At 31.4% G+C, this 24904-nt stretch overlaps 1 protein-coding gene and 1 pseudogene across 2 annotated transcripts; both read right to left on the bottom strand.

Annotated features, from left to right (window-relative positions):
* Positions 1-532: 532 nt before the first annotated feature.
* LOC134697420 (GH3 domain-containing protein-like) lies at positions 533-18682 on the bottom strand. 2 transcript variants are annotated; one of them, XM_063559686.1, is made up of 7 exons: positions 18611-18673; positions 10422-10568; positions 6772-7988; positions 5885-6012; positions 4310-4452; positions 3937-4031; positions 533-3263 (listed from the first exon to the last, which is right to left on the bottom strand). In XM_063559686.1, the coding sequence occupies exons 2-7, from the start codon at positions 10543-10545 to the stop codon at positions 3045-3047; spliced, it is 1926 nt and encodes a 641-aa protein (XP_063415756.1). In that variant the 5' UTR covers positions 10546-10568; positions 18611-18673; the 3' UTR covers positions 533-3044. The 2 variants fall into 2 exon arrangements, with proteins under 2 accessions (XP_063415756.1, XP_063415757.1); XM_063559687.1 differs by lacking the exon at positions 10422-10568 and having other exon boundaries at positions 18611-18682.
* On the bottom strand, positions 4652-4760 carry LOC134698479 (U2 spliceosomal RNA; annotated as a pseudogene).
* Positions 18683-24904: the final 6222 nt, after the last annotated feature.

Here is a 24904-nt window from a genome sequence, read left to right as displayed (position 1 = left end):
TCATGGGTTCTGGACATATGATCAGCGAAATGGACTACATGATCCTTTTTACTGAATATGATTCATTACTTGTATGTTTTTAGTATGGAATTGAATTCTCTCAAGATTAGTAGTAAATAAACTTCTTCATCATTTAAAAATTCTGCAAATTAGTTCTATCTCTATCCAGGCTATGTTTATAATTCTTACACAGAAACTGAATGGTTCAAGTCAGACAACTATATATATATAGATATATATATAAGTTGTTGAGCCAGTGACAGCTCTACAACAGATTTATCCATCTGATCACCAGCAGTGATGGTGATACATGGCTGTGTACATTATGTATATACAACTCGTCTAAACATCAACCCAACAATGTTAGATCTGTAAATTTGCTTTGGCAAATTTTTTGGTTCTTCCCTCGATGGGATTTAAACCCATGCTACTGAGATATAGTGACACTAAATTGCCCCCACTGTAGCCGTCCTGCTAGACCACACGACCACCTGGGCTTATATATATATATATATATATATACCAGTTAAAACACATTTGATCATCTTTTATTTTGATAAATTATTACAAACAGTGACACAGTACAAATATCAAGACATCAGCATTTTGGCAAGTATTACATTTCTTTTCCCTTGATGTGATGTAGTACTAGTTTTTGGCACTGCAGAGCATAGGTGAGAAATAAAAAAGAAAATCTTTTATCCCTATATAACTAAGAATAAAAACTTTTATAGTATAGTTTGAATGCAAATACTGGAAATTCAGATATCATTGCAATATTTTTATTAATGCAAAAAAATGACATTATCAAATTCACTATATTATAAAAACTCCCATTAATAATTTCAGTTACAATTTGTCCTTTACCGACAGATTGATACCAGTAATAATTTCTGAATAAACAGTACATGTATGTTGGAATGTAAAATATCGGCTTGAAAATGAATTAGAACTACTTCTAATCAAAAAGAGAGATAAATTGATTTAAGGTGGCTTGTGGGTACAAAATTTCAGCAAAAAATTAAAACTTTATTTTTCATTACACTATTAGTTATTACTTTTACTATGGTACAAAAATCAACCCAAAAAAATTGATTTGGTTTGGCCAAAGATGTTTTAATTGAAAAAGCTCCAAATTATCTCCCTTTGGTATTAAATTTGAAATATCTTTTTAAACTCATCGGTGACCTATATTTTTTATTATTGTTTTCAAATAAGCTGTACATAAACTAAATAATTGTAAAATTTAAGCGTTTTCTGTAAAAAGTTATTTTTTTATTTCGATATTACCTCTTTTTCTCCTATTAGTTCAACAACAAAAGAAGGACATTAACAAAAATGTATGCTTTTTCCGAAGGCAGATTGTGAGCTTAAATGAACGGTGATCCCATTTTTTTATTTCAGTTTTCTTTTAAGTATATGATAAAGTTTATAATTATAAAAAAATATAGCGAAATCCTATATAAGAAAAAAAATTGATTTATACCCAGGAGCCCCCTTAACTATAAACCTTAAATTCATAGATCCATAGTTCTATGAGATGGCTTCCTAATGTATTATTCAACATAAATAACATATGGCAGTGAAAATAACATATAAATTTCCTAACGGTCAATAGATTGAAGTAAAATATCATGACGTTGAAGACTTTTGTATACAATATCAACATGAATTTACAAAAATAAGTTACAATATCATTTCTCTCGAGTACATTTATGTTTGCACAATCCCCAATTCCTGGTTATCCCTGTTAGTCAAAAGCACAGTAAACACAAAAGTACATATAAGAAAGTATGCAATATTGAAAGTTGAATTTTAAATACATTTATCAAACTTAAACTATGAACATAGCTCTAATTTGTTTAGATATGTCTGATCAGTTTTTTTTAGTCAGGATATATAAAAGTACTTGTTGGCAGTGTAGGGTAAGGATCATAACTTTCATTTGGTAATTTGAACTTCAAATTTAGAGTTTGCACCATTAGGCGGTCCAATGCCCTAGACTAGTAAAATTATATTGGACTAGTATTAGTTATTGCACTCCCTACTACCTTATATGGAATATAAAGGAACGTTAAACACCACTACTAACCGTGAAAGAGATAAGCCCCATCTCCCTTCTAACCTAATATCAAATATACACGGTCTCCACAAGGGTGCTTTTATTCAATCACATTTCTAGAAATGTATCGGAGGTAAGTTATTGCAAAACATTGTTAAGACACATATTAATAGAAAAAGTCAGAATATCTGTCTTTGAACTAGTAGTCAGATTTTGGTGCAGACGGATTAAACTTTATATTGTAATAAGCAATTAGAAATATATTAAATTGAATCAGTTACCTCTTTTGTCAATAATTGTAATTGACCATAGATGGCTAATGTTGTTTCTAATAAAATGTTTTTAAACATGTATTGTTATGCACATCATTTTATAACTTAAATATCTGAGTATGTATCATTAACAACAATTGTTCACAATCGGACTTGGAATATATCATTAACATTTATTGTTCACAATCGGACATGGAAAGGATCTAAAGAATGTTCAGCTCACTGCACATGCAGCAACGGCAAAGATGAGGTATAAAAAATACAGCTATCAAAGTTTGTGACAATATGATTTTGATTGTATTCATGCAATAGTGTCCCCTCCTCAACACACACAGATTAATAAAAATAAGGATTGCAGAGTTGCAGACATAGTTTATCAATTTTATAGTGCATATTCTCTTTGTTTTGCTATCAAAATTTATTCAAAAGTGTCAAACAAGAAAATTGTTTAAAACTAATGTTTTTATTGTATTGAAAATAAAATAAGATTTCAAATGAATGTCCATGAGGCAGCAGGTCAAACAAAAGAAAGATTGTTTTTTGTGGAAGTCTTGTTTTATAAACAAAAACAAAACATTTTAAATTGAAATGTATAAAAATATTAAATAAACAAAATATTAGATTGTTGATCACAATGCTTTTGTAAATCATAAATAGGATTAAAAATATAAACCGTATCACAATCTCCAACAAGTTATTTACAACTTGTATCATATCACATTGTTCATCATAAATGCTGCAGCTTCCTTAGTTTTGACAACCCTTGGTATTTTATACTGATTGGCTGAGGCCTGTGTAGTCTCTATGGCAAACTTTCTAAGTCCCTGAAACGTTCCCGGTTTGACCATGTACACCTTCATTTTCTGTATACTCCCCTTCTTCCTAAATGATCCATACACATAAGACAGGTCACTTAGAGTCTCGTCAATCTGAAATAAATGTACACTGAATGAATACTTAATTGCAAAAACATATATATGCTATGGCATTATACATTTATAGTAGTACTGAGTGCTTAGTATCAGATTTGCAAAATAAATTGGAGGAACATTTGTGCTAATTTGCAAGTGGATGTGACCTCAACCTTAATGCTTATGATTGAATAACTTGATCTGAACGGAAATAAATGGGCGATTTCACAAATTTGAACAGAAGACAGACTGACTAACACAACATAAATTAAGTGCCTGTTACAGAAATTTGGACATGAAAATGACACACAAACTCTTCAGGAATACACCATACTATTTGCTGTTGGGCAACAATAATTCATATAACAGCACTGTAAATTCAGTATTTATTGCATGCATTTTTTATTGCCATGTTCAAAGAATGGACAGAAATTCGGGATTAAATATAGCAATTTGAGGAAAAAATTCTGATACCCAAAATAATTTCTGAATTTACAATAACCAGTTACCAAAAGTTTCAACTAAATAATAACTTAAATAAATCCAGATTTGCAATACAAATTTTCTGATACTTATTTGATCTAAATGAATCTTTTAAATTCAAAAGAATAACATTTAGAAATTGAGTAAGTCATTTGTATTTAAATCCACCAGAAAAGATAAGTATGCTTGTTTCTGATGTTGCCTTTACCCGATTTTTCTGTTCTTCAGTCAGCATAGCATCTCCATCTGTTGAATCAAATTCCAAAAATACATGATAAAATGGGGCATAGCCCTTCTTCTCTCCTGCAAGTATAATATAAATCTATTGTAACATCTATATATTATGTCAGAGTGATCTATCAATTGCCTAGAGTGACAAAATAATAATAAAAGTTTTGCATTTTTCAGCAAGGTCAAGGAACACTGAGCAGTTATCATTGAATTATTTATGTAGTCACCAAGCTTTGTTAATATGTTTACTTTTATTGTGAGCACATTATTTAGTACAGAGTTGTGTCCCTTGAAAATTGTTTACGGTTGATTGATTGACTTGAGGTCTTTTTAAGTTAGAATGTCCTTGCCTTCTTCACTTATCAATAAACTCTCAGAACAACAATAATCTGTTAACTTCAGTCCTTCCCAGCTAGAGACTGCCTTCATCAATGCATTATAGAATGTCTTCTCTGATGTCTTCTCTCCTCTCACATTCAGGAACTGTCCTTGTCTGGAAAGATAACAATAATATCATTTAGTGTCATCAATGTTGTGAAATACATGAAATAGGATAATGAATGTCAATTTCTATACCTTTAATATGAAATTTAATTGTCTTTTAAAGATTTGTCTTTTTAGAAATTGCTTGTTTCTTTGTTAGATAATTGGAAGTATCTGTTCAATTTATTCACAATTAAGACCTTGTTGTGACTTGGTGCTTAACTATCTTTATCATTTGTTTATCATGTTAATCACCAATATAAAGATGATAAGAACAGATACTACACTTTGATCTTAGCCAAAAGGCTGACAAGCGCTGTTAGAGTTTAATAGCAGTGCATCAAGTATTTGAAGGCTGGCTGATATGTTAATAATGTACTTAAATATGTTGAATTATTATGTAATATCAGGTTGCACTATAAAATAAAACATATGGACCATAATTTGCTATTGGGCTCCGTTTCCTATAACTATAGAAAAGTGATAAAATGTGAATTACTGTAAGAAAAGTTGTAACTACATCTAAAGATGCCATTATTTTTATCAACATACAAGTGTATGCTACTCTTCCCTAGAAAAAAAATTGAAATATACGAATTTCAAAGATTCTACAACCGTATTTTTGTGTCGTTTCTCGCGTTACTTTTTGCTTCAGAAGAGCATAACGCGGCCTGATTTATAGATAATCGTCATCGGCAAATTCGTAACTTTTGCTTTTAAATAACAAAGAACATCGACCAATACATTCTGAAGAAAATGCCGAGAATTAGGAGTTTGATAATACTGTTACATTTAAGATGGATTTTAAGAAAAAGTATACTGTTCAGATTATTTTAAGCAGATTTTGCAATAAAATAAAACTAAAAAAATGCTTTCGGTTTCTTATGGTTTCCTGTCAGGTTTAAAAAAAACTTTAATATAACATTGAAAATAGATTTTAAATATTAACATGAAGCAAGTAACACTAGTAATGGTGTTTATTTATGCCTTTTGAATTATATTGTGCAAAATAAAGAAAATAAAGATTGGTTTCCTGTTTGGTTTCATGTCACGTAAACCGTGAATCAAAATGTATTAATTTTTTCTCGAAAAACTCAATTGTTCCATTCATTCTATTCCAACACCAACACAACCCACAAAATAAAAGTTAAAATTTTAGAACTTATAAAAAAGGATACAAAAAGAAACCAAAGGCCGAATACCAAATTATGGTCCATATATATATATATAAAGATGAATTTTTTTTTAAAGTAAAATTTTCATATACTTCACGTATTTCCCCCTTGCCCTTTTAGCCATCTTTTGTTCAGAGTGAAGTGAATTTATAATGTCTGACTTATCATCTATTGTATATCAATAGAGTAAGACAAGAAAAGAATGCAGATTCAATATCATATATCTGATTAAACAGTTAAAACACTGTGTGGTTTAAAGTACTGTACCTATACATAAATTCTATAATTGGACATTGATGATGAAACCCTGCTATCTTCACAACATCCCCAAACCTATATCTGTACAGACCACCAGCATTGGTTATCACTAACTCATACTCTTTACCAAGCTCAACCTAGAAAATATAATTTATACAGATATAATATATAATATACATAATATGTTTATAATTATGTAAATGTTTACCGGTAAATCCTTTAACTGTTATAATACAAATACAGGTATGGTTTCATTCCAAAAGTTCTGAAAAACTATGTCACTGAAACTATTATGGCCTTTTTTTCAAATTAATTTTAGAACATACACTTTTTTCTAGAATAGCCAATTGTCAAAATCATTTGTCATGTTTGTTATCATGGTTATGGTAAAGTAGTAATTGTGTTTTAGATTTACTTATTTAGAAATTCTAGGGTGCATTAATCATTGTGATTGTTGAGCAATAAGCCTAAAAGTAAGATATTTTATTGCAATTGCAGGAATGAATAATGCTATCGAAATACAGTGAAATGTGTGCTTTATTTTTGCCAAACATATAGACAACTACTCATGAATACATTGTTCCCTGAGTATAAATAAATAATTCATTACAAATTTATAGTTAAGTAGCAAAAGCTAATACTTGTCCATTATCCAAGGTGAGCTGTTATTCGCATGACAAAAAGAACATGTCCTAAATCCAAGATGAAATTATCACTACAAAATATTTATCAAAGTTCTGTGACCTTAATACAATTGTGGTTATATTTTGTTGAGCTGCTAAATCTGAGGTCAACAACACATCTGAAAGTTTATGAAGTAAAATAAGAAAAAAGTGTGGGAGAAAATGTCCCTGTCATTGTAAGGGATAAAGGAGCAGAAATATTATATAATATACCTGATCTAAGAAGAGTGTTTGTGGTTGATCTTCATCACAATGTTGTACTGGTATAAACTCAAAGAACATATAACCAGGAACCAGCATGTATCTACTTGGTTTATCCTCAGGCCAGATATTGACACCTAGTAAGCCTTCTGATGCTGCGTATAATGGAGAATACATAGGGATGCCTTTACAATATGTCTCCATTAGGATACTGGCAGGCAAAGTAAACACACCAGTGTCAGCAGCAAGAATTAAATGACATGTAGGCCAGACACGTTTAACTAGTCCGGCAGCACCTCCTTTGAAAGCATCTCGTAGTTCATTGGCACGGTTTTTATCCGGAGATAAAAGTTTGTTTAGTTCATTTCTGGTCTCATCAGAGATTTTAAGATCTGGATTAATTCTTCCTAATTCAATGTCCTCTATAAGACTTTTATATTGCATTTCTAATGCTTGGAATGCTATGAGTACAATTGAAGCAAAATTAGCTTCTACCATTCCAAGATATTTGTCCTTGAGACCAAACAATAAATGGATGTACAATGCTTCAGGCTCTGTAAGGACTTCAAACCCAGGTTTAGGTGTTGAGTATATACTAAGTAAGGCCTTGGAATTAGTTGGAGAGGAGGAGTTAGGTCCAATAGGGAGGCCTCCAGCTGATTCTCTCCATCGTGGAGTATAAAATAATTTCAAACTTTTCTGAATACATTTGTTCTCTGGTAAAGATTGGAGTAAACTATTGTATACTACAGCGATTCCATGTGTAAAGAATGCTAGTCTTTGCTCACCTGTCATAGGTAATACACTACTCTTACCTGAGGTACCTGACGTCACAGCAAACTGAATTGGCTTTTTATGTGTCAGAATATTTTCACATTCTTTTGTTTCTAACATTTTTTGTATATATGGCTCGTAATGAGAAATTCTTGTCAATGGATGTCTTCTGACATATTCTTCCCTATCTTTTATTTCTCCAAATTGATATTCTTTCCCGTATGATGTCTCCGCATTATCTTTCAGTCTCTGTAATAAGAGTTCATCTTGTGCCTGTTTTACATTTTTTGTTGCTTTTTCTAATTTCCGTCTCATGTACCATCCGACCCATGACAAGGATGAGATAGCGATATAATGATCTATTGACGTTCTTATTGTATGATTTGGTGTCACATTCCTTCTGTAGAAATCATAACAGACATAACTGGTGGCACTAAACACTGGTATTAAAACCCCTGTAAAAAATAGTTAAAATAAACACTGAGATTTTCTTAGACAAAATTTGATGTGTGGTTACAGGCCATTTTTCTAAATAGGAATACCATTTCTCAATAAAAAGGATAGCATTTAAACAAAAAAAAACAAAGATATGTATTATTTGGACTAGATTTCAATAATTCTGATATTAAACAAATAGAAAGTATATACATGTATATATCTACTATCATGCCAAAAAAATATATAATTTATAAAATTATCATCTCTGTTTTCCAAGTAGAAAATTACTTTGATACTAATCACAGTTTTCAGAAGTTACAACAGACCTAGACTAGAGTATTATGTTAATATTGTTAAGAGAAAAGACATTTTATGTATTAACTAAATATATTTTCAAACTACAAATTCTTGCAATCCGACACCAAAATACACAATGAGTTTCAATATACAATACAATTTCTAGCAATCCTACACCAAAATATTGTGCAATTGAGTATCTACCAAGTAAATTAAAATCATTGACTTCACTGCAGGTATCTTATTATGTACTTACTATTTTGAAATTTAAGTATATATTGAACTGTCAGATGCTTCTAACATTATATGGATATATTTTTTACACTAATTGTAAATCCAAGGTAAAAAGTGGACATTTGTAAATGTATTGCCTTCTATTTCCCCTGGATAGATGGTTCATTTTTTTAAACAGGGACCCTTAGCCTGTTCCTGAATTATTGACTTAAAAATAATTCAGTGTTTGTTTTACAACATATATGTTTGTAGATGGTTTTTTTATTCATCTTGAATGTATATATATGAGATTTTAAAAAATACTTTTATAGCGATAACCCTTTTTGAAACTCTGAAATTCTGCTAAGAAATCTTCTCTTCAGAGATTAGTAAATCTTTAAATGATAACATCATGTATACATTTTCAGAAATAAGTTGTGCAATAAGTTAAATTGATACAAAAGTGGTATTTTCTTTTGTCAGTGCATACATGTAAAAATGAGACAATGTCTTGAGGTGACTAAGTGTGTGCTGCAGAAATGATGTGATTATGGAAGGACAGGGTCTGATATGGTCATTTGTTGGCCTTACATTTTATAAATTTCAAACTTTAAATTTCAAATTTCCATTTGCCATGTTTGGTAAAGTTTTATAGTTGAGGTGCTGAAAATTTTAAAGGTTGTTTTCAATCCATGACTTCACAATAAATGCAGTTGTGTTGTCACAAAAAAAAAAAACGTTAGCAAACTCCCATTGACTACAAATCTCCTTAATATTAATTGTTAAAAAAAACGACATGTACAATTTATCTTTTATAACTCACATAATAGTTGAAGTTAAACTTTACAAAACTGTATGAAGAAGAATTAAAGTTTTAGCATTTAACATCATGAGTATAAGACAAACTGGTCAAAGTCTTTCTTTATAATTAACAGTCAGGGGTCTCACTGAAAATAAGTGATTTTTAAATCACTTATTTGAGTAGCAAATTGGAGGTTTTGTCACAAATTTCGGATTATGTAGTTTTTTTCAAAGTTTTAAACACATAGGTTTAAATAACATCTTTTAATTAGTAAAATTAAAGAATATGAACATTTTGCTTCTTTTAAATAGCAAGGTTTATGCCTTTGATGCTTTAATTTACCTGAAAATTGTATTTGAGTGGAAAAAATGCTATAATAATGGCTTTACATAACGAACTGATACTTTCTTAAAAAGATTTTTCACAGCAATGGGAGTATTTTTCCTGTGAAGTTCAAGGTTTCATCTTTCAGATTATGTAATAAAATTCTACTGTTCAGGATAAAAATTCACTGTTCGGGGGTGTTGAAATTAGTGGGGGTTATTAAAAGAATGATACTTAAAGAAGTGATTTTTGGGAAGAAAATTGAGGTCTGATACTTAAGTGATTTTTAAGTCATTATCCTAGATTAGGTACAAGGTCATCAGTCACCTGCAATGACCTGGTCATCCTAGACAACGCAGATGTTGGTTCTGATAAGTTTAGAAACATAATTAGTCCCTGGATCATTAGTATTCTATATTTAAAGCTACACTAATTTTAAATCACTTCTTCTAGTGATTAATTTGAAATACTTCAATAGGTGATTTTTAAAGAAAGACAACTCTAACTTCCAACCTTTATGGAAATAATGTTACTTGAATAAGTGATTTAGATAATCACATGTTTGAGTAAGTCCCCTGACTGATTAAGGAAATAAACTCATACCAGCAGTCTTTGAAATTAAACTACAACCATTTTTTTATTAACAAAAATAATTGCAATCTGAGTGAGATATGATGCCAGGCATGACCACAGCACTTCTTTTACCCTCCCTCTTTTTATCTAAGGATTCAAAAAGTAACAATTCAAATCACAAAAAATACACAAGATAAACATTATTCCTTCTTCTTAAACATAAAAGTGCTATCTAGCTTACATGACCATAAATGTTCTAGAAGTCCATCTAGGCCATTACGAACGGTTAGTAGGTAGTGAGAATAGTGAAGGAGATACACCACAAAAGTAAAGGATAACACAGATATCACCAAACTCCACGCCATTCTGTTTGTCTCCCGTTACATACCTACAATGTAATATAAGGAATGGTTACTGAAGGATTCACTACAAAAGTAAAGGATAACACAGATATCACCAAACTCCAAGCCATTCTGTTGGTCTCCCGTTACATACCTACAATGTAATATAAGGAATGGTTACTGAAGGATTCACCACAAAAGTAAAGGATAACACAGATATCACCAAACTCCAAGCCATTCTGTTGGTCTCCCGTTACATACCTACAATGTAATATAAGGAATGGTTACTGAAGGATTCACCACAAAAGTAAAGGATAACACAGATATCACCAAACTCCAAGCCATTCTGCTGGTCTCCAATTACATACCTACAATATAAAATAAGGAATGGTTACTGAAGGATTCACCACAAAAGTAAAGGATAACGAAGATATCACCAAAAACCAGGTCATTCTGTTGGTCTCCAGTTATATACCTACAATGTAAAATATGGAATGGTTACTGAAGGATTCAACACAAAAGTAAAGGATAACACAGATATCACCAAACTCCAAGCCATTCTGCTGGTCTCCAATTACATACCTACAATGTAAAGTTAGGAATGGTTACTGAAGGATTCACCACAAAAGTAAAGGATAACACAGATATCAACAAACTCCAAGCCATTCTGTTGGTCTCCCGTTACATAACTACAATGTAATATAAGGAATGGTTACTGAAGGATTCACCACAAAAGTAAAGGATAACACAGAAATCACCAAACTCCAAGCCATTCTGTTGGTCTCCAGTTACATACCTACAATGTAAAATAAGGAATGGTAACTAATGGATCACCACAAAAGTAAAGGATAACACAGATATCACCAAACTCCAAGCCATTCTGTTTATCTCCAGTTACATACCTACAATGTAAAGTTAGGAATGGTTACTGAAGGATTCACCACAAAAGTAAAGGATAACACAGATATCACCAAACTCCAAGACATTCTGTTGGTCTCTAGTTATATACCTACAATGTAAAATAAGGAATGGTTACTGAAGGATTCACCACAAAAGTAAAGGATAACGAAGATATCACCAAACTCAACACCATTTTGTTTATTCTGTATCTTCCTTCTTTAGTAAGTGCACCACCATGGGTTATTGTGTAAAAAGGAAGACATTCAACAAACTGTATCAGTACAGATTTAATGTGAGCATTTGCCTATCCAGTTGCTCAGCCAGGCTGTGACATAACTACAATGTAAAATAAGGAATGGTCATTAAAGAATTCACCAAAAAATAAAGGATAACAAAGATATATCACCAAACTCCACACCATTTTGTCTGTCTCCAGTTACACACATTGTACCTACAATGAAATTCATCATTTTAAAGAAATATATGTGATATTGAATAGATATTAAACATACTTCTTCATAAAAATCCTTGCATGTCTACGCCACATGTTACATACCTATACTCAAATAATTTTAAAAGGTTATCCAAATACATGCATTCTCATGAAAAGATTCATATTCAATAGGAAACAGTATATAGCAACAAAACTATAAATAAAAGTCATAAATGATGTGAAAATACTTAAAATTAACCTACTATTATATACACCATTCAACTGATATACGTTGAAAAATTATCCTATTTCCCATTGATCATAAAAACATGAAATCATCACATTATTAATGTTTATACTTCCTAATTGAACAATTAAGTCCAATGTCCATACTTAACATACTCATCATACTTATAAACTTCATAAATGTTTCAACATAATTATAATAAATTAATTGTACAAACCAGTGTAACAGTATCAGTATCTGGGTCTATTCATATATTACTGAAATGGTTATCATAATTTCATGATAATAATGGAAATTTATTCAACCCAGACCAAATAGAGAATAAAATAGATCTTATTCACCTCTCATCTATACATACATGTATACAAACATTACATAAAGTTACAATATGTATATAATGTATAAAGTTCAGAATGGAAATGGGGAATGTGTCAAAGAGACAACAACTCCATCAAAGAGCAGAAAACATATTTCATGTTTCATGAAATTACAGCCGCATTTTTTAAAATGAAAAGGTGTTCTTTTCTGATTTCTTTTATTTTCATGATTTTATATCTCTTTGATCATGGTTATCAAAGTTATGTAATACCTGTGCTGAATAAGATGATCGAATGTACAATAGGAGCCACACGAGTAAATGGAAGAGTCTCAACTGCAAACTCTTGAAGAGGTAGTGAGTTTAGGAGACCCTAGTTACTCCTGGGGTTTAAACCAAGGGTCCTGAAACAGTCATATACATATATGCAAGACATGACCAAATATGTCCTAAATAACAGATGAGAATTTGGGACGATATTTTTGTAGAAATCATGTGTCATTTTGTTGCAATTGGGTTTCTTAATGTCCTTTTTTTCACTTGTTTTTGTTTTGTTATCACTGTGATTCTCATTTTAAAAATAAATACCAGGTATATTTAATCTAATTAACATAGAAAAAAATATTTTTTCAAGAGTTACCACACTTGCTTTAATTACAATGTATATATGCATGCTTGGAATTCTTTTCAGCAGTTAAGACACTTTAAGGCTTAATCAAAAAATGCAAAATGATTTTATAATGCTAAATAAAAAACAAGTGCTACTATTTTCTGTAATATTAAAAACACATTCCAAAAAAAAACCTTTGTGAGGTCTGAGAAATTCACCATTTTGAATCATTAAAATTGTTTCCGTTTTAAACTGATGCCTTCCTCTTTGTTAAGGGGAGACAATAGTTATAATATTCACCACCAAGAAAACAGCTGAGAAACAAGGTTGATGAGTTGTCAATTGCGAGTGAATATTTGGACCTCATTGAATATGTATTCATGTGACCTTCAGTTCAACCCCTAGCTGGAGATGGGTAATTGATGTATCAAGCTAATTGTAAGGGTTTTGCAGAACAAATAGGCTTCTTTTGCTGTTAATCGAAGGCTCAACAAAAATGAGGAAAAAATATTAAAATATTCCTCTTGATTCTATCTTTTGACTAGTACTGTAAGAAGCTTCAGTCAAAATTTGGCAAAAATCCAGAATGGTTTATAAATCCTAAAGTTTTAAAAACTTTAACTGCAGAGTGTATGTAATGTTAACAGGGAAAAAAACTAGGCCATTAATAAGTAATATACGAGAAAAAGGATTCTTTTTACAAACATACTTTTGGATATTATCTTATGATCATAAACATTTAGCTTCTGTCCAAGTTTGGTAGGATATTTGGAGAAAGTTATTTTAAAGTTTTAAACCACAGTGCATGATGGAGATTTTAGTTTAACAAAATTATGGAAATCAATTTTGGATAGATATCATTGTCTTGCATGCATATATTTACGGAGTTTCAAGACCTATAAAACAACCATTTTCCACTTTCAATTCACAAACACTAAAGAGTATGCACTTTTGATGTGCCTTATATTCCTACATCCAGGGCCGAAAGTACCTATTTCTACACCAACTTTTTTTTTTTGAAGTAATAAAATGAAATATTGACAATATGTACACAAAGAACTTGCATTCATATAATAAACAACACAAGTATACAGTTTTCACAGTGGTAACATGATACATAATATATCTGTCATTTTCCAGATTTTTTTACCAAAAGTGAATCGTTTCAGTATATTTTTTTTGGTGTGGATGTCTGTCTGTTATTCAGTATTCGTACGAGAACAAATTTGCTTTTGAAAATTTTGACTAAAACATAACTATATACATTTTTTTAGGGGCTCCATTAATCAGAGGAAGTTCCCTTTGTATTGTGAATCTTTTAAGATATTGGAAATTCTTTACCAGCTGAATCAGATGTTGTGTTATTTACAAACGTTTTTTTCTAAACTAAGTATAACAGCTAGCTAGCCCCTACAGAAAAAAAAGTTGAGGGCCAGTTGATGGCCATGTGGCGGACAGTTGAGGGCTAGCTGTTTTAAGCAAAATAGTTGAGGGCTAGGTGTTGAGCATCTTAGCTCGACTCAAACCTGGCCAAGCACTGTATGTTGGATAGATGTCGCTCAACTGGCCCTCAACTGAAGCTGGCCATTAAGTTGAGGAAAAGTTGAGCAATTGATCTTTGGTTTTCATATAGTTGAGCAAAAGTTGAGCTTTCAGACTTTGAAATTATTGTAGTTGAGCAAAAGTTGAGCATTCAGACTTTGAAATTTTTGTAGTTGAGAAAAAGTTGAGCGTTCAGACTTTGATTTTTTTTTTATAGTTGAGCAAAAGTTGAGCAATTAGAAATATGACCTGGTGATATAAATGTTATGTGCCATCTGTTTTATATGTCTTTAGTGCAAATGGACAGGAAGTATAATTATAAATGTACACAAAGTTTGAGGCAAAATTAAGGGAAGCACATGTTTTCAATTTTATACATTTTTCTGTATTTTAACTTAACTAAATCTTTGACATAAAGATAAAAAACAAACAGTATTTCTTTTATTATAAAAAATATAAAATATTCAAGATTTAGGTAATTAACAGTTATTATTAGGGGCAAATCTCAAAGTGATCACACTGTCACAATATTATACCCAAAAGAACCTCAAACATTTAAAATTTGAACTGGGTTTGAGCATGATCATGGCAAGCAAAGATGTCTTCTAGCTATCATGAATAAAATATAACTTACAATGAATGTAAATAAAAAAAGTTACAAATTACTGTATTGACATTGAAAAGTGCAGTGTATTCTTCTGATGACATGACTCTTGGATTTAGGAAGATTGATGTTTTAACACATATTCTGGAAACATCTGTTGGTAAGTTCATTGGATTAAATTTGATTTCCACCATTTTGAAAAAGTGTACAATTATGCTCTTTTAGGTCAAAATAGTGATATTTAAAGTGTTTTCTTTATAAACTTAAAAGAGTGAAGAAAAAAATGAAACAATATATTTATGCATTAATTTATATATTGTCAAAATGTGTAAGACAGGAGACATTGTTTTATTATTAAGAAAATTTGTTTTAGAAAGTATTACTAATAAAATAAGAATATTCTAATATAATGAATTTGGTATAAAACTAGAGATCTATTCTTGTTTGCTAGATAACTTCTAAAAAGCAAGGATAAAGCATTCTTGTAGTCTAGCTGTTGTGAGTTAAGATCTTTCAGCAGTATTTTGGCTATACAAATACACAATTTAAATAATTTGTTCTACAATGTGTATTCGTCAGTTTGCAATTACCACATAATGCTCAACTTTTTAAGACCTAGCCCTCAACTTTTAATGACCTGGCCCTCATCTGTTGGCCACCTAGCCCTCAACTTTTAATGACCTGGTCCTCAAGTGTTGGCCAAGTAGCCCTCAACTCTAATTGCTCAACTGTTGGACACCTAGCCCTCAACTATGATATTTTCTCAACGTTGCTCAACTCATTTGCATAAAGTTGAGCATTGACAGTTGAGGGCTACCTAATTTGCATGGCAAAAATCCAGCTAGCCCTCAACTGGCCCTCAACTATTTGCTCAACTGATGGCCAACTAGCCCTCAACTGTCCCTCAACTGTTAGCTCAACTGGCGGCCAGTTGAGCAATGCAGTTGGCCTAGTGATATTTTTTTCTGTATGGGAGACTATTATTTGAACTTGGAATTATTTTTAATTATAGAATTTGCATAATTTCTTGTGCTTAAAATTTTTAATAAATTTCATGTTTATTTGGTATTATAATGTTTTGGGCAGTTCATAACACTTTCCATAAAATGTATTTTGTATAGACAGTGTTGTGCACGGCACAGTACACTCTATTGAAAATGTGCTATTTTCTTTGTAATATAGGTCAGAGCATGTAGAGTAGGGAAACTAAAATTTTCCAATTTTTCCATTTATAAATGGCATAACTCTCGTGACTCTAGAACAGTTTAAGTTATGTGAAATTCAAACTTGATTTGTGTTTTGTGGTAATAAGCATTATGTATATGTTTCATAATATTTGGTTGAGGTGCATACTTAAGTGGTTGTCGTTTATGTGTTACACATTTGTTTTTCATTCATTTTTAAAAATATTTAAGGTTGTTAGTTTTCTCGTTTAAATTTGTTTTACATTATCATTTCAAGGCCTTTTATAGCTGACTATGTGGTATAGGCTTTGCTCATTGTTGAAGGGGGTACGGTGACCTTACAGTTGTTAATTTCTGTCATTTTGGTCTCTTGAGGAGAGTTGTCTCATTAGCAATCATACCACATCTTCTTTTTTATATTAAAAGTTTGCGATTTTTCTGTATGACAATTAACAACTGGTCAGTGGTTGATCCCGAATTTTTCTTAAGCAGCGATTGGCTCGCTCAAGTCATGCTTCATTAATTACCTATCATGTTCTACCAACAAAAAAAGGGCCCCAGGCAAGGTAAAATAAGGCTATTAAGAGAGCATTTGACGTCACAATTTCCATTGAAAATTTGAAATAGAATGCATAGTTCAAATTCATATGTTGTACAAAAACATATATATGATAGAACTACAAATGTCTTTTTTATGTTATACATGTTATGCATATATATATTTATATTAAAAAAAAAATATTAAAGCAAAAAATAAAATACTAAAATAGCCCTTCAAGATGTCATACATGTAATTAGACCAAGGATTTGTACAGTAAGATCAAGTTCAAATAATTACAATGTCTAGCAAAGCATTTTTTTCAGTGACGCCTTTGTGGCTACTTCTGAAGGAGGAAGTCGTCACAGAAAAAAATATCAAATAGCTGTGCAAGACGTCATAATTATTTGGACTAAGACCCTCACTGAGTGTTCACACAGGTATTATCTTTTAATCGGGTCTAATTTGAATTAGACTAGATCTTACAAAACAAATCCTTGAATAGACATTTAAGAGGGGCATAAAGGGGGGATATCTGCACGGAAAAACATGAAATAAAATTGCCATTTAACGATGAATGAACAATTGACTAGGTAGCAAGGCATTTCAAGAAACACAGTGAATAAAGAACCTTTTTCACAGTTGCACTTGAAAAAAAAATGGCAAAATAGTTGCACGAAAATAACCATTTTACCACCCTCATTTCAACATTAGGACTATAGTGTGACGGGATTGCTTCCCTTAGAAAAACTTAGTAGATACTTAGTCAGCCGTAAGCCGTTGAGCTACGGAAGTACTTCTTTAGCTCAGTTGGTTAGCGCGCTGCCTTGTAACACAGAGGTCCTTGGTTCAAGTCTCGGTGGAGACAAGCAATTTTGCAATGAAATTCATGCTCTCTGGTTACATTGGCGCCCAACAATAATAACCCACGGTTAGAAGAATTACCTATATAGCCAGGTTAAAATATAAATATAAAAAAGATGAAAAATATCATCATTATAGAGTATAATGACTCTTGAGGTATAGGAAGTGTGATGGGATTGCTTCCCTTAGAAAACTAAGTAGATACTTAGTCAGCCGTAAGTGACTGAGCTAAGGAAGTACTTCTTTAGCTCAGTCGGTTAGGGCGCTGCCTTGTAACACAGAGGTCTGGGTTCGAGTCCCAGTGGAGAGAAGCAATTTTGTAATGAAATTCGTGCTCTCCGCTTACAATACACCTTATCGCTATTAGCCTACTCGGGGGGAGCAAACCCGGCCGCTTAACCTTTTGACGCACACAACAATTACTTTTCCATTGTGGCGTCAGATGTTTTGTTTTATGACGTTAAAATTTTACTGGAACCTGTGTGATATTCAGTAATGGCGGACAAATAGCGATAAGGTGTATAGCATCATGATCATGAGCAAATTTTAAGTAACATATATTGTAGCTGTAGTACGTGTGTTCCTCTTTGACTATTGTTTATGGTTGCCTTTGTATCTTCAATCCATGCCATGCAGTAATAAAGACCCCATTCCTCTTTCTTTCCAGAGAGAAAGCAACCTTTATCATGGATCCCCCTTTTTTTCTAACATGTCTAATGACGAATATATATATAAATTATTTAGATACTTCTTAAATTAAAAGCTATGATATATTAATCCACAATTTTGTTTTTAAACAAAAATTCAAATACACTTTGGTGTAAATGTTGTACTTTTCACCCATTTTCTACCTTTGAATACTATTTTCATTCTCATTTTTTTTAGTCTACAAATCCACAATAATGATGGGTTATTGCCCCTGAATTTCTAGACACAAAAGTAATGCAACACGTGAACCATTGAAATCTGCTAGTCTTCATGGTATATTCCTGATAAATTCACTCAAAATTTACCCAAAATTGTATCATTCTTGTAAATTGTACTAGAAAATTGCAAAATTTCTGAATTAAGCACTGTAATCAGATGATAATGGCAGAGCTAAATCTGTCTAAAGATTTATAAGAGATCATAAGATAATAGGCTTTTCTAAGCTTTTCATAGTATATCGTCTTCTTCCGAATACGGGAGTAGACTCCTAGGTAGGAGTGTAAAACTTCCCGGAACTTGTGTGCTATGTACATATGGACTTAATTTAAAAATAATATGACATAGAAAAATCGTTATCAATAACATATATACATTATGTACAGTGGCTTTGTAGTTTAATAAGTTGCTGTGGATCCTTCAAATGTTAGAGTGGATATGCCACTTTTGAAGGATTCCAGGGTGTCAGACATACCTATTGCTTCAGGTAGTGAGTTCCAGTCAGCAATAGTGCGAGGCCATATATGATAAAATGAAAATTTATAGAAATCTTTATTTGTTGATATTTGCCTAAATTTATGTTTACCCCTAGTACGTCTGTCAGATATTGTTAAATTGTCCTTAAGAAATTCAACTAACCCCCAATTTATTTTATACACTGGCATAGTTAACCTAGCCTTTTTCCTTCTTATTTCTAAATTTTCCCATTCCAATGATTTAATTAAATTTGAAACTGCTCCAGGTGGTCTGTCTTTATCATGATGATCATTGAAGACAAACCTGGCTGCCTTACGCTGTACCTGCTCAACCTGAGCAATGTGTTGTTTTTTGTACGGATCCCAGACAGGGGAAGAGTATTCGACGACTGGACAAGGGATGTGTACGTAAGGTTTTCAACCTTAAGTGTGCAGTTTTTCAAGTTCCTACGAAGAAAACCTAAGGTTTTGTTTGCCTTACAAGTAATATTGTTTATATGTGTTCCCCAAATCAAGATCATGGCTTATAGTTACGCCTAAATATTTACTGTCTTTTACTGCTTCTAAAACATGATGGTGCAATATATAATCAAAAGTGGAAGGTTTACTTTTTTAGAAATATGAATTACATAACATTTCTCAGGATTAAAATTCATTTGCCAATCCTCTTCCCATTTTACTAAACTAGATAAATCTTTTTGAAGTAATTGTGCATCAAAACTATTATTTACATAAAATGTAATTGTTAAGCTACTTATTGGAAAGGAGAATGCTTCTGTTACATCAATATGAGCTGTTTATGCCAATACAATGCATATATATCGGGTAATAGTATCATTAAGTCATGCTAAATTACTGAAATCTTCTTAATTTTAGCATTTTAGTTAAATTTCAGACGGTTTTTGTCTTAAATGAAAGTATCCGCATTCGTGTTCATTCATTATATTGAAATGCAAGTTGTATTTGCTGATAGTTCATAGTATATATAAATATTGAGGATGAACACGGATGCGGCCACTTTCATTTTTGACAAAAAAAACATCTGAAAAGTGACGACTTTTTGGCATATTTGATAGATTTTTCATATTTAAGTTTCACAGTAGCAACATGCAATATGGGAGGGGTCAAATCAACAGTAAATACCTTACATACTAGTTTGTAAAAATTTTGATATCATATGCCTCCAGAAACATGGGGCAAACATTTGAAAATGTGGTCCATAGGACAAAGAATTGTATACAGACATGGCTCAGACATGTCCTCAAAAATAAAATGAGAAGGTGAAATAAGTAAGAAATTTCCAAGACAACAAAGAGTTCGCCTGACAAGGTGGATTCCTATCCTCTAACCTATATAAGAATGCAATTAACGTATTGAATGAACTAACGAAAAATCGTGTAGGAATGAAAATTGGCAATATTTACACTGAACACATTAAACATGTGCAGACGATATAGCACTCCTGTCTAATGATGTCGAAGAATTACAAATTATGCCAAACACGGTTCTACAAAAGGCCAAACAGAACAGGGTCGCAATTCATCAAACAAAAACAAATGCTGTGATTCTCAATTATAAAGGCGAAACTGTAAGAAAAAACATAATCTCGGCACCACTTGTATAACACCAACAAACCAAACTAAACATTTATAGGTATAATGAGAGCTAATACTAAAGCAAATAACGTAAATGTAGAGTATAGATAATAGACTGTCCCTATATAGCTAGCTAATTTCAAGTTTGATTTTTTAAACATTGTCTTTTTTTTTAAAACATATTTTTCCTTTAAAAAGTAAAATCACAAAAATACTGAACTCAGAGGAAAGTCAATTAGGAAAGTCCATAATTAAATTTCGTTAATATTCAATATTTGTGTTTCAACCTTCGACAATCAATTTTAAACTCAATTTTCAAAATTGTTTTAATACATTTTTTTCAACATAAATTCTATCGTTCCAATTTCAGCATTCGAATTATTACATTCAACATTCAAGTTTCAGCATTCAATTTCAACATTCCATTTCAAAAGAGAGGCGAAAGATACAAGAGGGGCATTCAAACTGATAAGTTATAAATAAACCGACAACGCCATAGCTAAAAAAAGTTCCAAAGACAAACACAGGTAAACAAAACTGAAGTTTATATAATTTATATATGGATCTTAAACGCATGTCTTTAATGGGTTTTAAGCTGTTAACTATTTAAAGGACAATAGATTATTATTGTAATGATCTGACGATTTCTTTACCGCATTGTGTTTGTAAAATATGGGATAAAATTATTGCATGAAATGTACAGCAGTTGACATTTATTGGTTAAGGGATTGTAATTCGAAATGGTTGGCATTGTGTTTTAACAAGATTTGTGTAGTTGTGGTTAGAATTGTTGTGAGAGGTGATATCAAAAGATGACAATAATTATGTGTTTTTAAAGAGGATTATAATTGAATCTTGGTTTGAGTTATTTCCATTGGAACTGAAGTATCAATATGGAGGAAATCATTTTTTATATTACCTCCAAGATGATACATAAGATTAAATAAATCAAGGACATGTACATAATCTCATACTAAATATCGAAAGTTGTTATCATGACAGACTTCTATACAAATATTCCTGTGTATAGGATTTATTTTTGATTTTATTAGTGTATAGACAAAATGTTCTGGTTGTGACACCAACCAATAGGTTATGGCTTATCAACAGAATTTGTAAGTGTCATTTTAAATGCTACGTTGTCAAAAAAAAACAAGGTGTGGTGACATGTAATTATATGATTATCCTATTGAGCAAAATGAAAATAGAAATCGAAGTTAAGCGTGGGCATTTTTTTGAACTATCGAATAACACAAAACACAGGAAAAATGATAGTTTAAGGTATAAAACTTTCATACTACTAAAAATATTGGAATAAGCAGGGAAATTTTCGAGGAGTCAAATTTTTGTTTTTTTAAGCTGCCGCGAACATATTTTTTTTTAATCAATAACGTGTTGTGTTTTGTTTTACAGAACTATTATTCCACGAGTATATCCCCAGCTTAGTAGTCTTTATATAGTCAGTTCTAATAAACCCTAGGCGTTCATTGTAAATATAAGTCTCAAAACCTTAAGACCCATTAAATTTATAACGTGTTGTGTTCATCTTTGATAGCACTGTACAATCATCTGCTTGTGGACTAAAGTCTCCGTGGGTATCATCAGCTCAGTAGTCAGTACTTCGGTATTGACATGATTTAACGAATGTAGGAAAAAAAGTCACAGGAAAAAAAGTCATGGAAAAAAAGTCACGGAAAAAAAGTCACAGGAAAAAAGGTCACAGGAAAAAAAGTCACAGGAAAAAAAGTCACAATATAAATTGTTTGTATGAAATAGTCATATGGTCTGCACATACATGTATTAATAGGAGAAACATTCCTAATAGATATTTTGTTAGGAAATTGACATTTTTTAATTCATTTTATAAATACGACTAACTTTGGAAATTTAGACATAAATCGCAAATCATTTAAATGAAACGTGTACATGCTGGTGGATTTGTTGTAATTATTTTTGTTTTATATCTCTTGTGAAAGAGATGTGCGTTCAACAGCAACAATTTCCTTCAATTTGAATTCAAGTTAGAAGTTATTTTGATTTTTGAAGATAAGTATCCTTCAATTTAGTGCTAAACAAACAACTTATTGACATTAATAATAGCTTCAGTATTTAATTTGGGACTGTTGATATTGATGTGTGGCTTCTTGTGGCACATTCCCCCTTTTGTAGACCTTTCACTTCCTGTCTTCATAGGAAGCCTTGACAATGCAATACAAGGTATGCTCAATATTATATAAAAGGAAACAATCAGCTTTCCCTGTTTGTTAAAAAGTTAATTTTGAAGAAAAAAACATACGCTTTTATTAGTTTATATATATTTCCTTTATGATTTTTAAAGATTAAAAATTTATCATTAAGATAAGTTGTCTGGTACAAGCATATTATGACTTTTTCTATGCATTAAAAAACACAATGCAGTTTAATTATTTATTGCATACAATGTAACATGTACATAGTGACTTCTGATAATTAATTTTACTTAAACATTTTGTGACTTTTTTTCCTGTGACTTCTTTTCCTAGGGATTTTGTGACTTTTTTTCCCGTGACCTTTTTTCCTGTGACTTTTTTTCCGTTAACCGATTTAACAAACTTTACTAAAATTGCCCGTTTATGAATTTGGAAACTAAAAAGAAACTGAGGTTTCAACTCCCTCAGGCAAGTTGTACCTTAATGGATTTTGCTATTTTAATGTACTATTGGTCATAAAGCTCTTCAAATATTTCTGTTCTTTTACACCCTTGGCTTTCAAATATTCGTCTTTTGGGGATCCCGATGATAGTTAATATAGAAAGCATGTCAGACGCATTAAATATTGATTGTGTTGTTTTTCTTTTGTGTAGAACTGTTTCGATGCCTTTGCTGATGTACATTTCTCAAATTGTCCGTTTATACATTTGGAATTATAAAGAAACTGAAGTGTCTAATCCCTCAGGAAAAGATTACCTTAGATAAATTTGGATATTCCTTGGGTACTTTTTGTCCTAGTCTATAGTCTTTTTAGGTCACATAGCTCTCCAAATATTTGGTTCTTATATATATATCCTTTGCTTTCAAATATTCAGCTTTGAGCGACCCCAGTGAAAGGTAAATGCAGATAAGCGATTCAGATGCGTAAAACTCTTTTGTTTTTTTAGAAGATTTTGTTAGTAGGAAGATAATAGAGCAAAATCCATCTGCGCATTCTATCCATCATGCAATGCTTGTTGTATCTTAAAGATATCTTTTATATTCTTAAGGAAATGCCTATACCAAGTCAGGAATATGACATTTGTTGTCGATTCGTTTGATGTGTTTGATCTTTTGATTTTGATATTTGTTTGTGCTTAACAACGCCAATAGAATAATGCTAGTTATGAGAACTATTTGCCATCTATTGTGCTTGCTTCCAACGACATAAAAACTATAGGAGCAATATTTTATACAATAGAATTTGACTTTGCTCTGAAAAAGTTGTTGCGTATTACTTGTGACGACTATCAAACGTGTCATATCAGGGTTACATTTTATTTCAGTTGAACCTACCAACGGATATTTGTGAACCAGTTGAAAAAGACATTACAAACTCACTTTTTCTATTGAGCAAGGTGTGCTGTGAAAAGAGTTAACCATTGCATAATGGACATGAGACCTTCAAATAACTTTGCATGGTAAGTCAGTCCAAGCTGTACCTTTACAATACCTGGTTTTGGTGGGGTTCGTGTTCTTTATTCTTTAGTTTTTTTATGTTGTGTCATGTATTTGTTTTTTTTGGTCTTTTTTCATTTTTAGCCATGGCGTTGTCAGTTTGTTCTAGATTTATGAGTTTGACTGTCCCTTTGGTATCTTTCGTCCCACTTTTACAAAAAAATGTATGGCTGTTAATCAGAAGATTGATTTCTTGTTGTTTGTTTTAAGTCATGTGTTCGTGTATATTCCAGACAAAAAAAACCACTAAAACCAAAAAAGAAAAAAGATAAGTAGCTTTTGCTACACTGAAACCTTAAGACGTTCCGTCAACATTTTATATCTTTATAATAAATTAACTGATCAAACTTAAAAAAACCCAAAGATGATTGATTTTTGCAAATATTTCTGTGAGTTATGTGTATAGAATCAAAGGAGTAGGTTCAACAATGCACTTATATGAACCCTATTCTAGTAAATAAATC

This window comes from Mytilus trossulus, chromosome 14, assembly GCF_036588685.1.
Source record: "Mytilus trossulus isolate FHL-02 chromosome 14, PNRI_Mtr1.1.1.hap1, whole genome shotgun sequence".
NCBI lineage: Eukaryota > Metazoa > Mollusca > Bivalvia > Mytilida > Mytilidae > Mytilus > Mytilus trossulus.
This window is presented reverse-complemented; position numbering and strand designations above follow the sequence as displayed.

Excerpts from the sequence above, each read along its gene's own strand:
- LOC134697420 (XM_063559686.1), bottom strand. The coding sequence starts at position 10,545 with ATGGCGTGGAGTTTGGTGATATCTGTGTTATCCTTTACTTTTGTGGTG. Across the intron at positions 4,453-5,884 it reads ATTATAGAATTTATGTATAG|ACAAGGACAGTTCCTGAATG; the intron begins GTACAGTACTTT and ends TTATCTTTCCAG. Across the intron at positions 4,032-4,309 it reads TTTATTGATAAGTGAAGAAG|GAGAGAAGAAGGGCTATGCC; the intron begins GCAAGGACATTC and ends TTATACTTGCAG.